The 17499-nt window shown below is 40.7% G+C and overlaps 1 protein-coding gene across 5 annotated transcripts in view; it reads right to left on the bottom strand.

Annotated features, from left to right (window-relative positions):
* Positions 1-17499, bottom strand: part of SCN8A (sodium voltage-gated channel alpha subunit 8) — a 175590-nt gene that overhangs the window by 77983 nt on the left and 80108 nt on the right. For 3 of the 5 annotated variants that reach the window (XM_053226263.1, XM_053226261.1, XM_053226264.1), the window contains exons 3-8: positions 17157-17274; positions 15165-15255; positions 14377-14505; positions 12453-12544; positions 1798-2019; positions 401-464 (exon numbers count right to left, since the gene is read on the bottom strand). In XM_053226263.1, the coding sequence (XP_053082238.1) occupies positions 401-464; positions 1798-2019; positions 12453-12544; positions 14377-14505; positions 15165-15255; positions 17157-17274 (716 nt within the window). Of the gene's footprint in view, positions 1-400; positions 465-1797; positions 2020-12452; positions 12545-12701; positions 12794-14376; positions 14506-15164; positions 15256-17156; positions 17275-17499 lie in introns of all 5 variants that reach the window. The other 2 variants (XM_053226262.1, XM_053226265.1) reach the window with 1 other exon arrangement.

The raw sequence follows: 17499 nt of genomic DNA, 5'->3' as shown, positions 1-17499 counted from the left end.
TCTTTTCCCTCCCCACGCTGTCAGGCCTAGTATGTTTTAGGTCATCCTTGGTACTAATCTGTCACCAAGACAGTGTCCCTTCTATAGATGTTCTTAATTGTGGCATAAGACAATGAGGGGAAATCTACAAGAGACAGGCAAGATATCTGGTGTTGCAGACTCTATCCTTCTCAGCCTTTTACATTTCTTATTTTGGCTTGAGACTATAGGCACATTCACCTCCTAGTGAAATGCCAATTTTGGATGGACAAATACGAAACAGAAAGAAAATCTGAGTCAACCAATACGTCAGACCTAGTTAGGATCTACTCTATGAGCACAAAGAAAAGTGAAAATATTGCCCATTTTCATCTGATACATTATTTCAAGGGACAAGAACAAAATGAGGTGAGCTACTTACCCAGCATCAGAACTGTTCCCACAGAGTAAAGGTTCCAGCATGCCAGGAACCGTGTAAAAATTTGCTAGAAAAGTTTGAAGAGGCAGGAAATGAATAAGGCAGATACAAGTGAATGAGAGAATAAAGTTTCACTGTTCCTAATTAGCCCCAGCAGAAACAGTTATTGATTTTAGCTCATATAAATCTTTTCTGACAGAGGAAAACCTGATAAAAATTCTTTCCCATTAATCATTTTCATATATATACTTAAAAATGAAAAATGCTACTAGGAGTCCTAATACAATGTTCTTTTCACAGACACTTGACTTCCCCTCATATCTCCAATCTTCATGCTAGTTTCTGGGACTTGAAATTAAGGGGTCTAGAAGTGAGTCTTCTGAGTTCTTTATTCCTTTGTACAACTTTGGCCTTCCATCCTTCTTCTGTACCCAAGACAAATGAAAATCTTCACTGATCACATTACCATGTCCTATATTAAATTAGCAGGCATGTTTCCCTTTCCTGTATGCGTTCCTGAAATTCCCTTTGCAACATTTTCTTACAGCTACTTAACTGCCTTTATTTCTCAGGAGTGACTAATAGTGGTATTGTTAACTTTTCCCCATTTTATTTTACTAAAAATTTTTTTCATGTTTATTTATTTTTGAGAGAGAGAGAGAGAGAGAGAGAGAGAGAGAGAGAGAGAAAGGGAGAGAACGAGTGAGCAGGGGAGGGGCAGAGAGAGAGGGAGACAAAGGATCTGAAGGAGGCTCTGTACTGACAGTAGAGAGCCCAATGTGGGGCTCAAACTCATGAACCACAAGATCATGACCTGAGCCGAAGTGAGACACTCAACCGACTGAGCCACCCAGGTGCCCCACTCCCCATTTTATAGAAATACCATCACACCAAATGTTCCTTAGTGTAAGACCCAAGTGCTTTGGTTCCTGAAATGAAATTATTAAAACTCCTTAACTATAATAGGCTCAAATGGTTACTTACAGATTACCTGACTCCCCACACCAGACCAACTATGACAGTCTTAGTAATATTAAGAGAGCTTACTACGCATATTCTGAACTAAATGTTTAAATATCTGAGGTTTTACTGAACTAGAGCAAATGGTATTTTTATCAAACTCGTGAGCCTGATTTTCAAAGCAAAAGTTTAGGGGTGCCTGCAAAAAAGCTATAGTTTCATTTTCAGTTTTAAAAGGAGAGAAAAAAAAAAACAAACAAACCAGAGCGCGTTTCTGAACACAGTCCTACCCCGAGGAAAGGGAATAACTTCCTCAGGTTGCTTCAGTAGCACTGGATTCCTTTCCAGCCCAACTACGTTTAAAGCCCAGTGATGGCTTTGAACCACATAAACTACAGAAAGACTGGTCTTTCACTTCTTGCAGGAAAAGGGCCACCTACTTTTATTATTGATATACTCTTCCCAATCAAAGCCTCTGGTGCCATTTTCCAGATAGCTCTCATTGAAGTTTATGGGCCACACAACACACTTGTTTCGCAGGTTTCCCATGAAAAGCTGCAGTCCAATCAAGGCAAAAACGCTCAGGCAGAACACTGTCAGAATCATCACGTCTGACAGCTTCTTCACTGACTGGATTAGGGCACCCACAATGGTCTTCAGGCCTGTGGAGACAGAAGCCTCAGAATCAGAGTCACCCCATACCCCTCCCCACCTCCCCCAGCCTCCCTCTTGGCTACTGGCTTCTACTCCTCCCCACAGCACCACCCTTTATCTCTTATGCCATGGGAATAACAATGGGTCAACAATCAGTCATTCCAGAAGTATCAATTCTTGAGTCAATTAATTTTTAAAAAGAAAAAGAAAGTTCCTTCTCCAACACGCGACTCTTTTCTTCCTATACTTTCCTGAGTCTGACTGCTGCTTACCTCCTCGAATGAATCCGGCTCTTACTTGCCTCATAGTCTTCCTACAGGCTGTTCCCTATGCCTGGAATGCTTCCTTCCATTCCCCTGTCCTACCCGCCTAACTCCTATTCATCCTTTGGGCTCAGCTTAAATATCAATTCCCCCAGAAAGCCTTCCCGGACTTTACAATTCTTCTCCCTCCTCCATTATTATTAATAATTTAATAATACCTCATACTTTGCTCTGTAGCATTTATCACGGTTATAATTAATCATTTATGTCTGTCTCACTCACAGCTGTATCTAGACTGCCTAGCTCATGGCAGATACTGAGTAAATATTTGCTGAATAAACAAATGGGAAAGACAGGGATGGAGGAGGGTTCCTGGTTGGACAGAGAACTACTGGAAAGTTTAAAAGCCAAGTAGTAAGAAAGTACGATAAATATTTTCCCAAGAGCTCTGGTAAGGCCAATATATTGAAAAGGTTATTGTCAACCCAGTATTTATGGTTCGTCTTTCCATTTACGAATATACCTTCTCTGTATCACACATATGCCCTGTTCTCTACAACTGACTTTTTCTATCCTAGCTTGAAAACAAAATAAAAAACATATAACCCACTTGAATTTGAGGTTTAACTGCAAGCCACTGGTTCAAATTTAAACCTGCAGGTAGCTTTCTTAACTGCACATGGAGTTATTAATGATAGGAGACACAGGAGAACATGGTTGTGGGTTCATGATGTTTGGGTCAAAATGGATTCTGTGTGAGGCTCTCCCGGGCACGTCTAGGCATCGGGGCATCCATAGGACAGAGCCAAAAATATACTGAGCACTCCAGGGATGCCAGTGTACCAGGACAGATGGGAGGCAAACCCAGTGCCTTGACACATAGGCCTTGAGAGGGATCATACTCCTGATCCACTTCCGAAGGCAGGAAACCAGACTGAAATTCAAGAGAAATCCTAATCTTGGCTGTGGAGTGGGAAGCGAGGTATATAATTACTGCTCTTGACTAAGTTATACCACTACTTGTGTGACCTGAGTAATATACCTAACCTTTTGGAATCTTAGGTTTTTCATCTTTAAAATGGGAATAATTATAGTTGAACCTCTAGGGCTGTTGTGAGGATTGAGCATAATTCATTTAAGTACTTAACATAGCACCTGGCACACGGCAAAGATGCAAATGTTAACTATTTTTGTCTGAACCTCAGTTTACTCATCTATAAAAAGGTATTGCCAAAACGCTTCACTGGGCTGTTGTGAGGTTTAAATAGGAAAATGAATGTAAAATACCAAGTACAGTGCCTGGCACTTGACACTGGCAAGCTATCGCTGTTACACATGCGGGGCCCTCCTCAAAGAGATATGATTGGGATAATGACACTACGTGGCTAACCTCGTACAGTGATCGAATGGGGGGGGAGGATGAACATGATTGGGTTTTTCTGCTGTATTTTGCAAGTAACCACCTGGAATTTTTAAAGTTGGATTTGATAGAATTTTCTATACAAGTCCAGTAATAGTTATGCATGCTGTGCAAAGCACAGGACCTGGCATGAAGCATACACTATATATATATATAAAATATATAATATATACACATATTTTTTAAGTTCACTTATTTTTGAGAGAGAGAGAGAGAGAGAGATAGAGCGCAAGTGGAGGAGGGGCAGAGAGAGAGGGAGACCGAGGATCCAAAGTGCGCTCTGCACTGACAGCAGAGAGCCTGACGCAAGGCCCGAACACACGAACCATGAGATCATAACCTGAGCTGAAGTTGGACATTTAACTGACTGAGCCATCCAGGCACCCCTCAGTTAATATATTTTCATTGAAAGAGCAAATGAATAAGTTTTCTTTCCTCTCACACAGATAACCTGAAAGGATTCTAAGAGATATTAAAGAAAAAAGAGCTACAAATTAAGATTGCAGAGATACAAAAGCGTGCAGAGGCCTGTGCTTTCTTACGGAACAGACCTTCCATGAAGACTGTGGCCACCAAAAGGATTAGGAAAAGCTTGTCTGCATTCAAGGCACAGGACACAGGACATTTCTAACCTGATTGTTTTCTCCTCATAAGGCTGTGCAAAAAGAGCACCAGATAGGGAATCAGAAAGCAGGAATTTTGGTCCTGGCTTAGCCACTAGTTATAACCCACTGTACATCAGAGCAAGTTCAAGGTTCCACCTCAGTCTCATTTTTCCATACACAGTATGTGGCAGTGGGCAGTGGAGGAAAAACTGAAGAATCTTCTTGAAAAGTCTTTCAGAATAGGGGAGAGATATTTATTCTTTCAGACTAAGTAGCTGAAATTTCAACCTTTTATTTGAAGGCCCTAAGAAACTGTATCATAGTCACACAGGCAAGTAAGAAGATACTGGTGGTATAAAATAGAAGGCAACCATCAAGATGTAAAAGTTGCTGCAGTATTATGGGTCTTATTTTCATAAGTTGCTGAGGAATAGAAAAGTCCTTCACTGCATTTGGCTTGGTTGAGGTGGGTCTATACTGGGTCAATAATTCAATTCTAGGTTCTTAAAATTATAAAGCTCTGTTTTCAAAGTCAAAGCATGATTAAAAAAAAAAAACAGTTGAATAAGTCACTGAAGAATGGTTGTAGTTTCTCTTCCTGGACTTCTTTAAGAAGAGCTTAATATCATTCAGAATATCTCCCCTGAATGGTTCAGACAAACACTTATGTGAACATGGGATGATTGTTCAAAGTCATTTCTATTTCCATTTTAAATGAATTGAGAAAAGAGCTGTAAGCTGTCATTCATATTAGTGACATGAGTAAATACTACAAAAAGAGTCAAACCAATGCATTTGTGATGTAAATACATACATAAAATTAAATAAAATTTTAAAACCCATAAAATTTTAGCATGAGTCTAATTTGATTTTCCTGGGCTGGGAACTCTCGATGAATGAGTGAATGAATGAATGAGTGAATGAATGAATAAAATAAAATAAAAATTTAAAAACCATACAATTTAGCATGAGTCTAATCTGATCTTCCTGGGCTGGGGCTCTCTGGACAGTTCCAGGCCTGTTTAATAGGAAATTCCAGGCCACGAGGCTCAAACAATCCCCTGTTTCTAAATCTGGGCTCTCAGCAACCTTGTATGTAGGAAGTGATCTTCTGTTAGTAGTTTGTAGATGTCAGGGTGGACATCTGATCTAAATCCCAATCGTTTTCTCCAGGATTGATTGATTGATTTCTCTATTTATTCATTCATTTATTTTTAATTTCAATCAGTTTTAAGTTTATTTTTGAGGGGGTTGGGAAGGGCAGAGAGAGAGAGAGAGAGAGAGAGACAGAGTATCCCAAGCAGGCTCAGAGCTGACAGCAGAGAGCCTGATCCGGGGCTCGAACTCACGAACTGTGAGATTATGACCTGAGACGAAGTTGGATGCTTAACTGACTGAGCCACCCAGGCACCGCTCCTCCTGGAATTTAGAATGGGACAAGAGACAGTCCAGTAGCCTTTTCAAGTACAAGGAATGATAACATAAATTTGGGAACTAAGTGGTAGCCTTATTCTGTCATTATGTTAGGATATGCCCAAGAAGTAAAGGCAGTTAGTAAGCTAAGAGATAGAAAAAGGAAATGGACACACGGAGAGAAAAAGACATTAAGACAAAGTACTTCCTGGTATCTGGAGCTTTCTGACTGCATTCTGGTTTCACGGGCTTCCAGAAGCCCAAAAGCATTCCAACCCTTAGATTCCCTGAAGTACTCATATATCCTTTCATTTGCAACCAAAGATGTTCAACTAATACACCAACCATACGTGGAACTCATCACTTTCCTGGGAATAGACCTACATGCTCTCACTCAGCTGGTTTCAAATCTTTTCTCCATAAACCAGATGTCATTGCTGAAGAAGTCTGTAAACATGAGTCAAGAAAGCAAAAAAGAAAAAAAAAATTCAAGTGTTTTGTTTTGAAGTCTGAGGTTTAGATCAACTCCTTGGTAAGAGTTCTTTCAGCTTTCAAGAAGTTTCAAGTAGAAACTCAAGTTGGAAATGGCATTCAGGTATACAGGGGATCAGAGAAACAAATCTTAATTAAGCAACAATAATCACTAAATAACACTACCGATGGCCGTCTAAAAAGTTTACTCTCCAAGATTCTCATCCAGGTCCCATAGGAAGAAAGGTGATTTAGTGTGATGTTAGCATCCCGAGGCAGACACACAATTACACAGCAATATTAAATGTAAATCGTCACTGGATCATCTGGCCTCAGCCAAGACTCTTCTTCCTTCCATTAGGGTTGATGACTGTGAATGACCATATTTGCAGAAATCAGTGCCAAGTTAGGGAGATGATGCTGTCAATGCATTTCTTTTTCTTTTTCCAATTTTATTGAGAAATAACTGACATATATCACTGTAGAAATTTAAGGCGTACATCATGATGTGAAATGATTACCATAGTAGGTTCAGCTCACATCTATCTTCTCATATAGGTACAATAAAAAGAGGGGGGGGGAAGAAAAAAAGGAAAAACATTTTTCCTTGTGGTGAGAACTCTTAGCAGTTACTCTGTTAACAACTTTCCTATATATCACACAGCAGTGTTAGCTATCCTCATCATGTTACACTTTCCATCCCTAGTACTTACCTTTCTCTTATAACTGGAAGTCGTACCTTTTGGCCACCTTCCTCCAATTCCTCCTCCTCCCACACTCTGCCTCTGGTACCCACAAATCTGATCTCTTTTTCTATGAGTTTGTTTTTAGGTTCCACACATAAGTGAGATCATACATTTCTCTGTCCAACTTATCTTACTGAGCATAATACTTCAAGGTCCATCCATGTTGTCACAAATGGTACGGTTTCCTCATTTTTTATACCTGAATAATATTCCATTGTGTGTGTGTGTATGTATACATGTATGTGTGTGTGTGTATGTGTGTGTGTGTGTGTGTGTGTGTGTGTGTGTGTGTGTATCTCACAACATTATCTATTGATCCATCCATGGACACTTTGGCTGTTTCCATGTCTTGGCTATTGTAAATAATGCTGCTATGAGCATGGGGTGCAGATATCTTTTTTGAGTTAGTGTTTTCGTTTCCTTTGGATGTATTCCCAGAAATGGAAATGCTGGATCATATGGTAGTTCTATTTTTAAGTTTTGAGGATACTTCATACCGTTTCCCATAGTGGCTGCACCACTTTACTAATCCCAACAATGTGCAAGGGTTCCCTTTTTTCCATATCCATGCCGAGTGTTTGCTAACTCTTGTCTCTTTGACGATGGCCATTCTAATCTGTGTGAGGTGATATCTCATTATGGTTCTAACTTGCATTTCCCTAATGATTAGTGATATTGAGCGTCTTTTCATGTACCCGACAGTCTTTTGCAGAATGCATTCCTTGAACTCAAGCTCTACAGTCTTGCCAGCAGTGACTGATATGCTCTAGTAAATGCAGTCAGGCAAAAATGCGTCCTGCTATCACCAATGCAGGTCACTGAAGTAAGAAGCTGCTGGTGGAATTTCTAACCTGATGCATGTAAGAATGGAAAATGCCACTGTGCTGGCTGTGAGGAGAAGTTGCTTTGCTTCTTCTACTGGCTCACAACACCACATACCAGAACAAGCAAGATACTGACTGAAAACTGATTATCCAAAACAGAGCAGAATGCTCCTTCAAACAACTCCCACACAACAGAGTGCACAACAGAAGCCACGTGGGGGCAAATTGGACAGCGAGAACTCTTGGAAAAGGCTAACATTAACTAGCACTGGGATGTGTTTGAGCAGAAGCAGTTAATACATTTACTGTAAACCAGGAAAAGACAGCTGGACCCAATGTACAGAAATGTCAGCTATCAGAGAGGAAGTTGGGCCATTTAAAGAATTTTGAGGAGAAGCTGAAGCCTCTATGTCCAAAGGCACCGCTGAACCTCCTGTCACCTTTCATGACGTCCAGCCATCTCCTGAACAAGTGAACAAAGCCTGCTTACGTGCCAAGTCCAGAGAAATCAGCCATGCATGCTGGGATCAAAATCTTCCACCATGGTGATGCCAGATTGTAAATAAAGTAAATTTCTATTTCCTGGTTTGTGGCTCAGGTTGAAAAATCTATCTGGTTTGAAGCAACGCGAGCTAATTTTACAAAATTCACACCGGCACGGGTCTCTAGAGCGGTAACGAGGAGTTCTCACTCCACGGGAAGTAAGTTTCCCCAATTCCTGAAGTCTGGCTTGGTCCAGACAAGTCCTAGGGTAAATTTGTGCCAGGTCAGTTTTCTTGCCGCAGGTTCAAGCCTTACAATGATATTATTGAAGGTTCTGTAGATCAGGAATAAATTGGGAGAGATTTAGAGGCAGTAGATTTATTTACTCAACACCAGATTTATATCACAAGTTCTCAACAAAACTTAAACTAGCTCCCAAAGGTGGATCGGTGGGATCCTATGAGACTTCAGTGTTTCCCCACTTAGGGCCACTATGTTAAACTTCAGCTATTTTTTCTGAGAAGCAATGTGGGAAAAGGAGAAACATAAAAGCAACTGGATTAATAACTAGAATACTGTAAAGGAAACAATGAGGCTAAATATAGTCTGAAAACACTTTCCCCCTTCACTGTGCAGCAGAAATTGCCATATTCATAATGCATACACTTAAAGAAAATGGTTTCTTTGTGAATACTGGGGTGGGAGGAAAAAGGGCCCATCATTTTTCCTACTTCTTCTCTGATACCACAGGTAAGGAGAGAAAGTAACAGAAACGAAAGCACAGAAATGAAAAATCAAAAAGAAAAGTAATCAAGAAATTACAACTCTAAAGAAAGCAAAATGATATTAAACCAGTGTGGGCAAATAGGGACGTAGTGCTTTTCAGGAGTCACTGAAATGATGCTAGAAATGAGAAGCAACTGGTAAATAAGGCCATCCCAACCCATTTTATTTACACCACTAAATGCTACTCTGTAGGCAAAACCTCAGAAGCCTGCTTTGAGATGGCCACCCTGTCTTTGGGCAGGTCAGTCCTGTGGCACACGGTCAAAGAATGGAGAAGATGAAACTTCTGACAAAGTCACTCAGAAGCTCATTCTTCCGCCTGGGCCCCAAATGAATATAGAGCAAAAACAAAGTTTTAAGACATAAATTTCTACATAGTATACTTCAATGTCAAGTTGCATGTGGCAAATTCCAGACCAAAGGAAATGTAGAAAGGAAGGATCTCTTCCTGTAACTGACTGTTCCAGCATGCAGTTTGCAAGCACTGTTCTTGAAGCCAAGCTCTCTGAAGCAAAAGGCGAACCATGTGTGATGCATGTCTAGATCTTGAGTCAGCAAATAAAAAGGGTGAGAATGTGGGTTTGGTGTTTTCTAAGCCACGAAAAGGCTCTAAATCAAAGCACCTCTTATCCAAAAGGCTGGAGCTAACTGAGGCAGTGCACTGCCCCATCTCCTGGGAGTCCTGACTGCTCTGACGCAGTCAGAATATCTACCAAAGGTGCTAAGAGGGAAGGCAGTGGCAGCCCAGGGGAGTGGGTGAGTTCTCCAGGAAAACTCTCGTGAAGGGAGCCAGGGGCTTTGGGGGATCTTGCAGACCCCACATCAGTTCTGTGGTTGCTCTTGCTGCTGTTTCTGGCAGCTTCAGCAAAAGCCTACAGTCAAACTGGGAACAGGAACAGGCAAAAATATCAGCAGTCCCACTGAAGTGATCCCAGAGAAGACTTGGTGTGCAGGACGATGGCTTTCACAAAGAGGGAACTGAGGCCTGGCTCTACAATAGAGTAAAAAATGACTGAGATTTCCAGTCAAGAAATGGTGTCAGGTCTACTAACTCATACAATGGTATTCCCACCTTGAAAGGAGACCTGGGTAACAGGCAGGTAGGAACAGGACAATAGTCCTCGATAAGTAGTATAGGGAACGAAAGGATTTGGGATAAAAAGCACACTTTAATTCAAGTATCAGTTATACCACTCACTGACAGAGACCTATTACTGGCTTTATTATCCCTTAAAGTTCTTCTCCATCCCAGTTAACTTCACAAAGCCAGCTTGAGTGGTGGTGCTTCTAGAAACAGGAATTGGGAATCTATTTCAAACCATCAAGCTGAGGTCTAAACGCTGACACAAGCTCTTTCTTTGAGTTTAGGTTTCTTCTTTAAATAATAATCGTTACACAAAATCATTTATGGAGCCCTACCAGTACTTATAAACACTATAGAAATGTGCTTATAAATATATTTTATAGATAGACTGATTAATAGTGAGGATAAATAATGTGAGGCCAGTCAAGAGTTATCTTGCAGAAATGCTGTGGTCAGAAGCTACCCATACAGCAGAGACAGAAGCTACGAGCTAGACCAGAGATAGCATCTGCTGCCCTAGTTAGTGAACAGAATGCAGCTTTCCAATTTAATTCTGGAAGAGAAGTTTTGAGATCACAAGAACATAAAGAGACAGATGCCTTGCAGAGTACGTTGGGGGAAGTGAGCAGAAAACATGGGATCATATTTAAAAGAGGCCAGAGACGAAAGAGAGCAAAGGAAAAATGAAAGTAAAGATTTGGTGCTCCAGATGCCTTAAAAAATAAGACAAGGCCTGCCGAAGGGTTAAACCACCATCAATGAGCTTCATGAGGCTGCCCACAGAATGAACTGCGCTTTCTGTCGCAGGCTAGGAACCGAACCTTGACTAAGTCGGGGTTGTGGTTTTTTGCCACGAAGAATATACTCTCATGGACACCCAGCCTCTAGTTGATAAGGAGAAAGCTCCCATTGCTAAATACAAAGGTATTCATTTTTAGTAGGGCCCGAATTTACCGGCCCACTTCATGGCCCAAGTTTGTAAATGGGGAAACTGAGGTTTACCTTCCTTGAGGTTCTCAGAAAGCCACATTCCAAGTCAGCCTTCTCCAGGATTCTACCTTTGTGCTTCCCTCTCTCTGTGTCTGATATTTAGATAAAGTTGAAAAGGGGAAGAGAGGAATATTTCTGAGTCAGCCACAAGAAAAGCCATGGGACATCAGGAATGGGACGCCTCTGTTCTTCACGTCCCTGTTCCTACAAAGCTGCACTAAAAAGCTTGGTCTCTTGGGAATCTTCCCTGAAAACCCCTGGACACAACCAAAATCCAATCAGCAACCATTCAGTCTTGATTTCTGCCGTGTTACTGCCAGTATATCGCAGGCTTGCAAGACTAACTAAAATATCTTTCCTTCCAGGCAAAACCAGTCTTTAGAAAAAACAGTTAAGTGCTACTCGGTAATAAGGATTTATATTAAATGAAGGACCTTAGCTTGGGGTCCACAGATGGGTTTCAGAGGGGCCTGCAAACTTTCCCCTGATTCTCAAAAGGATCCAAACCCTTCCAAAGGTTAAGAACCACTGGGCCAGCGCAAACAGCACCAAAAAGAAAAAGGCAAAAATTATAAAAAGACTGTCGATTAACTACCTCTCAACCACCCACTGATTCCTTTTTTTTTCTTCTCAAGTTTCTGTCCTTTTTGTTTGCCCAGACATTCAGATGTATGTATCTTATCTTACCTTGGATTGTTTTTAACAGCATCTGCACAAGCATTCATGGGGATCTGTGTTTGAAAATGGTCTCTGAATATATATATATTCACTGGTTCTTACTCCAGTGAAACAGACAGCGACAGAATGTGATAGACAGTGATTATTAAAGTTCAGTTCCCTAACTCCAAGGCTCTTTAATTTGGCTATAATACTGGACTAGTCAACGGGTAAGTCTCTTCTGGGGTTAAATAATTCCATTAACACAGTGACAGTAAAAGTATAGTTCATTGAAGAACATCCCATCAGCAAACCATGCGACAGGAAGCCTAGAAATCACAAGCAATGGGATGACAGTGAATGTTAAATTACTGTAATTCCATGAGGCCAGGAAGCACATGATTTATGTTCAAAGAGACAGCTAGCTCTGTGACAATTTTTTCACATATTGTAAGATCCAAATGATGTCGAAGCACGTGCTTTTTCAAAGCATGGAATGGGGGCTGCATGCCTGGCAAAGCGTCATCACTGAAACTGCCTTACGACCAAAGGGCCATCCCAGAGAACGTCTCCCAGGAGAAACATGCGGAGTGCAAGGCCATACCAATTGTGCTGACGCCAGCTTTAGAATGTGGTGGACAAATGAATGGAGGGGAAAGAGGAGATGAGGCAGTCAGTCTTGTGTGTAAATTTTCTCACCTGGAATTACAGAGATAGTTTTCAAAGCTCGCAGAACCCTGAATGTTCTCAGCGCTGAGACATTGCCCAGGTCCACAAACTCTGTCACATATCTGTAGCAAGGGAGGTCACACACGGACACAAATGACAAACACAGACACGAACACAAAACACCGAAGGAAAAAAACAAAACCACAACAAAACAAAAAGTACAATACGTCACGTCAGGGCCCTAACCCCACACCTAACACCAACCCCGGGCCATCTTACCTGGGATTACCGAAATAGTTTTCAAAGCCCTCAGTACCCTGAAAGTGCGTAGAGCTGAAACATTGCCTAGGTTTACAAACTCTGTTATATACCTGCAGAATCAAACCAAAGTTAACTTGTAATGGTACCACTGGGCGAGGGGTTGACAATGGGGGGGAAGAAAGGGTCTTACACACAAGCTATGATTTCATTTTTTGTTGTTGTTGAAAAAGAAAATTTCAAAATATAAACACTTAAAGAACACATTTTTTTTTTCCAGTTGGCAAGGAGAATTCAAAAGAATATTTGAAAGAACCGATACAACCGGGAGGTTCCGGGGGGCTTACTCTCTTAATCAGCATCGGGCTGTGTAGATCCCAATCAGAATGACTACTCTCAGTCCACTCATTATGTTTAGCAAAAAGGAAGGCCAGGAGGTATCAAAGGCTTATGTCCCCAAGCTTTGCGAACAATTTCTTAGAAAAAGGAGACAAATTTCTGCAGCAGAATCCCCATAAAAACAAATTTACATTCAAATAACTCCCTCGACAACGGCAAAAGTGCCTGTCTATATATATGACTTATCCAAGAGTTGTATGCATTATCTTTGCAGTCATGCCTACAGATGAAGTTATAGCCTGTGACATACAAAAGCAGGGCTCAGGATCATGGGATCAAAGCAAAGAGTGTGTTAAGTGCCCGTTTTGTCACCAGCTCTGTGCCTAGCAAAAGACACTTAAATTTTAAATGAACACCAAGGTGTACTCATAATGTTGGAAAGCTAGAAGTTGCCTTAAAATATCAGAAAGTCAAAGTTCCAGTTTCAAATATTCAATGCACACCATTCATTCATTCATTCATTCATTCATTCATTCACATTTTCCAGGTGAAATACATCTTTCTGATGCTCAGGCCCGTATATATACAAACACACTCAACCTTTCACACATTTGCATACACACACACAGCCTATACAACACCCCTATTATACCCTACTCTACCAGAGAGTGCTTTCCCAATCTGAAGATAGAAATAATAAAGTCTGTTATAACTCTTCTATCATCAGCTAAGTTTCCCAAAGAGATACGTGTTCATTGTTAAAACAACAGTGAACAAGTTACCAAGAGCAGCTAGCATACTAATGGGGAATTATACTATTATCTCGCAATAGTTTGAAGTTCTGGTCAGTACTTCCTTAGGAAGTGACCAGTTTGGATACCTTGGCTCATGTTTTAACTCTAAAATGTGCTCTGAAGTCTCCAACATCTGGGTCAGCCTCACGAAATTACATGCGATATAACATACCCAGGAAATGGATTTTCAGCTTAATTAAGGTTTACACCTAAAACATTTCAAGTCTTCACTAAGGCCCCATAGTGATCAGCGTGCAAACCTTGGTCAGTGTTATAAGGGGGAAGAAAATACGAGAGCATGTCAATGGAAAAATCACTTCCTACTTCCTTTCCTAGCTGTAAAGCCTTGGCTTACCTTCTTCCATATAGACATGCTGTCACTGCCTAGACTGCCCAGCCCTCACAAGCAAGAATCCCAGGCATAAGCCTGTGTGGCCTTGCATGGTTACCCATTAACTCTGCTTGTAGCTGGCCACAAACGTGCCCTTATACAACCACGCATACAACCACATAGACATAATCACACCCTGAATGTCAGTCAATAAAGTAAGCAGACAACTTACGCCATCATGATGACGCTGAAATCTAACCAGTTCCACGGATCCCGTAAAAAGGTAAAGCCATCTATGCAGAAACCTCTTGCAATGATTTTCACTAGTGATTCAAATGTATAAATCCCTGTGAATGTGTACCTGTCAAAGAAACGGATAGCTCGAGGTAAGTTCTGAACAGACAGAAACTTTGAATGAATCTTTTAAGGTAACGGTGCCTGAAGTGCAGCTTCGACCGACAGAGACAAAACAGAACGGGCACGGCCAGTGCAGCAGAAAGAATGGCAGGAAGGGGAAGGGGTGCTTTGACGGAAACTTACTGAAACACAAAACCAAGAATTTTGGAATGTTGTGGGTACCATCTAGTAGGTGATAATTTTTAACCAGGTGAGGAGGCCCCAGAGCTATTTTTAGCTTTAGACAAGTCAAAAAAAAAAAAAAAAAAGGAGACCTCATGTTGGAGAAGAAGACAGTGCCACGAGGGACTAACTGAGGGCACAAGATGGCACTGGGGCAGCAGGTCAAAGGCTCTGGCCAGCACAGCAGGGGGTGGAGGTGAAGGGCAGTAACTTCCAGAGCACACTTTCTCTTCTTTCTCTTTCTAGAGTTTGCCTCTAAGGGTAGTTCCTAAATTCCACATGAAGCCTCCCCCCTCTCTGTGAAGTAAAGAGTGGGGGGAGAAAAAAAAAAACAGCAACAACAATTTTTTTCCCTTGACGTTTAACCTGTGCAAAGCAAGATTCGGTGAGTAGAAATCCTTGAAACAAGCAGGCAGACAAATTAATAAATGAGCTACTTACTCCACATTCTTCGACCATTCAGGAGGGTTACTAAAAGTCATGAATACACAGTTGGTCAAAATAGTGCACATAATGATCATGCTAAATACTGTAGAAAAGAGTCAAGGGAGAATGTACAAAATCTGGCCTGTTTTCTTCCTCAGAAAGCAAACACGTTTCACACTGGGTATCATGAGAATTAAATCAGTAACCTGAAAGGAGAATGCCACCATATGTATCTACACCTGACCAGAGAACTGTGGGTGGACACAGCAGGAAGGCCACTTTCAAAAAGCCTGTCACTGCTCTACCCCTTTTGGATAAAACATTCCCCCCTCTTGCCACTTTAGCCTCAGCTATGGAATAAGCCTCCAAATACCTTTATACACAGTAACCTGAAATCTACCCGTCTACTGGATGCCAAAGTCATCAGGTGACAAAGTAAATTGAATCGAACCTGTATTATTCAGTACTCATGTATTAATTTACCTTATGTAACTACTTACTTGAAAATCTACATGCAATTAATGGTTTACTTTTAATTTTAATTGAAGTATAGTCGATATATACAATGTTACGTTAGCTTGGGTTTAGAACGTAACAGTTCACTTTTCTCCCTAGTTCTCCAAAGGGCTGAGTTGTCCTTGGAGGGCAATGCTACAGCCACTATGTGTGGCATTTGCACAATTTGGGAAACCAGTTATGGCCTGTTGGGCAAGGATTTCAAGGACATCTGTACCGCTGTACCCCTAAAATTAGATAATGGGGTAAATTCATCTGATCATTTTGAAAGTGCCCAGGAATGCTTATGGATAACAAACCACTTTGATGTCTTTTCAGTCTACCCAAGATTTTTCTCAGCCCTTTCTGTTCTTGTCTACTGAGAAAAAAATAAACTCCTTTAGGTCAGCATGGGAGTTATTCAAACTCAAACTGTCACTTTACCCAGCAGAGAAGCCATATCTCATTTGTTGCTAACTCACTCTCTCTTGCTAATGGCATTCACCATCTTCATTCTACTAATGGAGTTTCAAAAACAAAAAATACTTCTCATGGCTGGGTTTTTCTTCCGGGAATCATAACAGAAGACATTGTCTTCTGAACCAGCAAAAAGGGAAGAAGTCCATTGTGAATTATTTATTCCTTATAAACCTTTAGATTTCAGAACTACGTTACTTGCAAACCACTGATTTCAGAATCAAGCTACTAAATTCTTAGAGTTAATAAAATGTGGCAAAAGCTTATTAGCAAACCAATCTGCCCAAGTTGCAACTGCTGCTTCCTCATCTTACCTGGAGGATACACTATCCTTGGAAGCACAGGACTAAGCACTGACAGATTCAACACCAACCATAAAATTTTAAAGTTATGCAAAGTAGCTAAACCCATCACATAATTTTTTATCTGTCATATGCTCTCCTATATTAATAAGATAAAAAAAAAAAAGGCAGGCCACATGAGTAAATTGGCATTTTCTATTTAAGGGCAGTAAAAATACCAGAAAGATGCATATCAGTCTTACAATCTAGATCTAAACCTCTGTACCGAGGAGGCCATTTAATCTGAGACTATCTCAGAAACTTTCCATACCCACTGCTCAAGAGATCAGAAATATACAAGGCCGATCTCTAAAGCATTCATTCAACTATTTGCGCTCAACGAAGCAGCCTTCCCAAAAATTCTAATATCGGACTTACGCTAAAGAACTGAATCATATGCTCAGGATAAAATTACTGAAGCCTGAGCGCTTTAAAAAGTTATAGGTTATCATCTTAATTTGTCTCTCTTCACGATACCAACGAAATTCCAGATTCCCATGATATCATCCTAGGAAAAAAGAATTTGCTGAAGCTCAGCTCAGGATCCGGAAGAAGTTCACTCACACTTCTGACTGGTGGGATAGTCAAGTACACTATTGATAAAATACTTAATATACAATTCGACTGTCAAAGTTCAGAAACGTGTAGCAGTGAGCATGCAACTTGTGCACTCCACATTTGTGAAAAGGATATGAATGTATCAAAATTTTAATAGCTATTCTTCTTATCAGGTTAAAAGGACTTAAAATGTACAAGGCAGGCGTGGCACTGAATCTGAAGAGAGTTTTCCCTCTGTTTAATACTACAAAGGTCTGTGGAGAAAGAAAAAGAGAAATTATTAAAGCATGGGAATTAATCACCACATTAAACAACATTTTTTCTAGGCAAGAAATAAATAAACTCAAATATACTTATACTTTTGACTTCCCAATTTGGTTTCTAAGGCAAGAAACCCTAAAGCTCCATGTCTCTCTTACCTTCACCTCCCTCCCCTGCCCTGCCCCAGATTATGTACATAATACACAGTGGGCACTATC

This window comes from Acinonyx jubatus, chromosome B4 (genome assembly GCF_027475565.1).
Source record: "Acinonyx jubatus isolate Ajub_Pintada_27869175 chromosome B4, VMU_Ajub_asm_v1.0, whole genome shotgun sequence".
In the NCBI taxonomy this organism is placed as follows: Eukaryota; Metazoa; Chordata; class Mammalia; order Carnivora; family Felidae; genus Acinonyx; species Acinonyx jubatus.
Note: the sequence above shows the minus strand (reverse complement) of the source record. Positions and strands in the feature narration are given on the sequence as shown.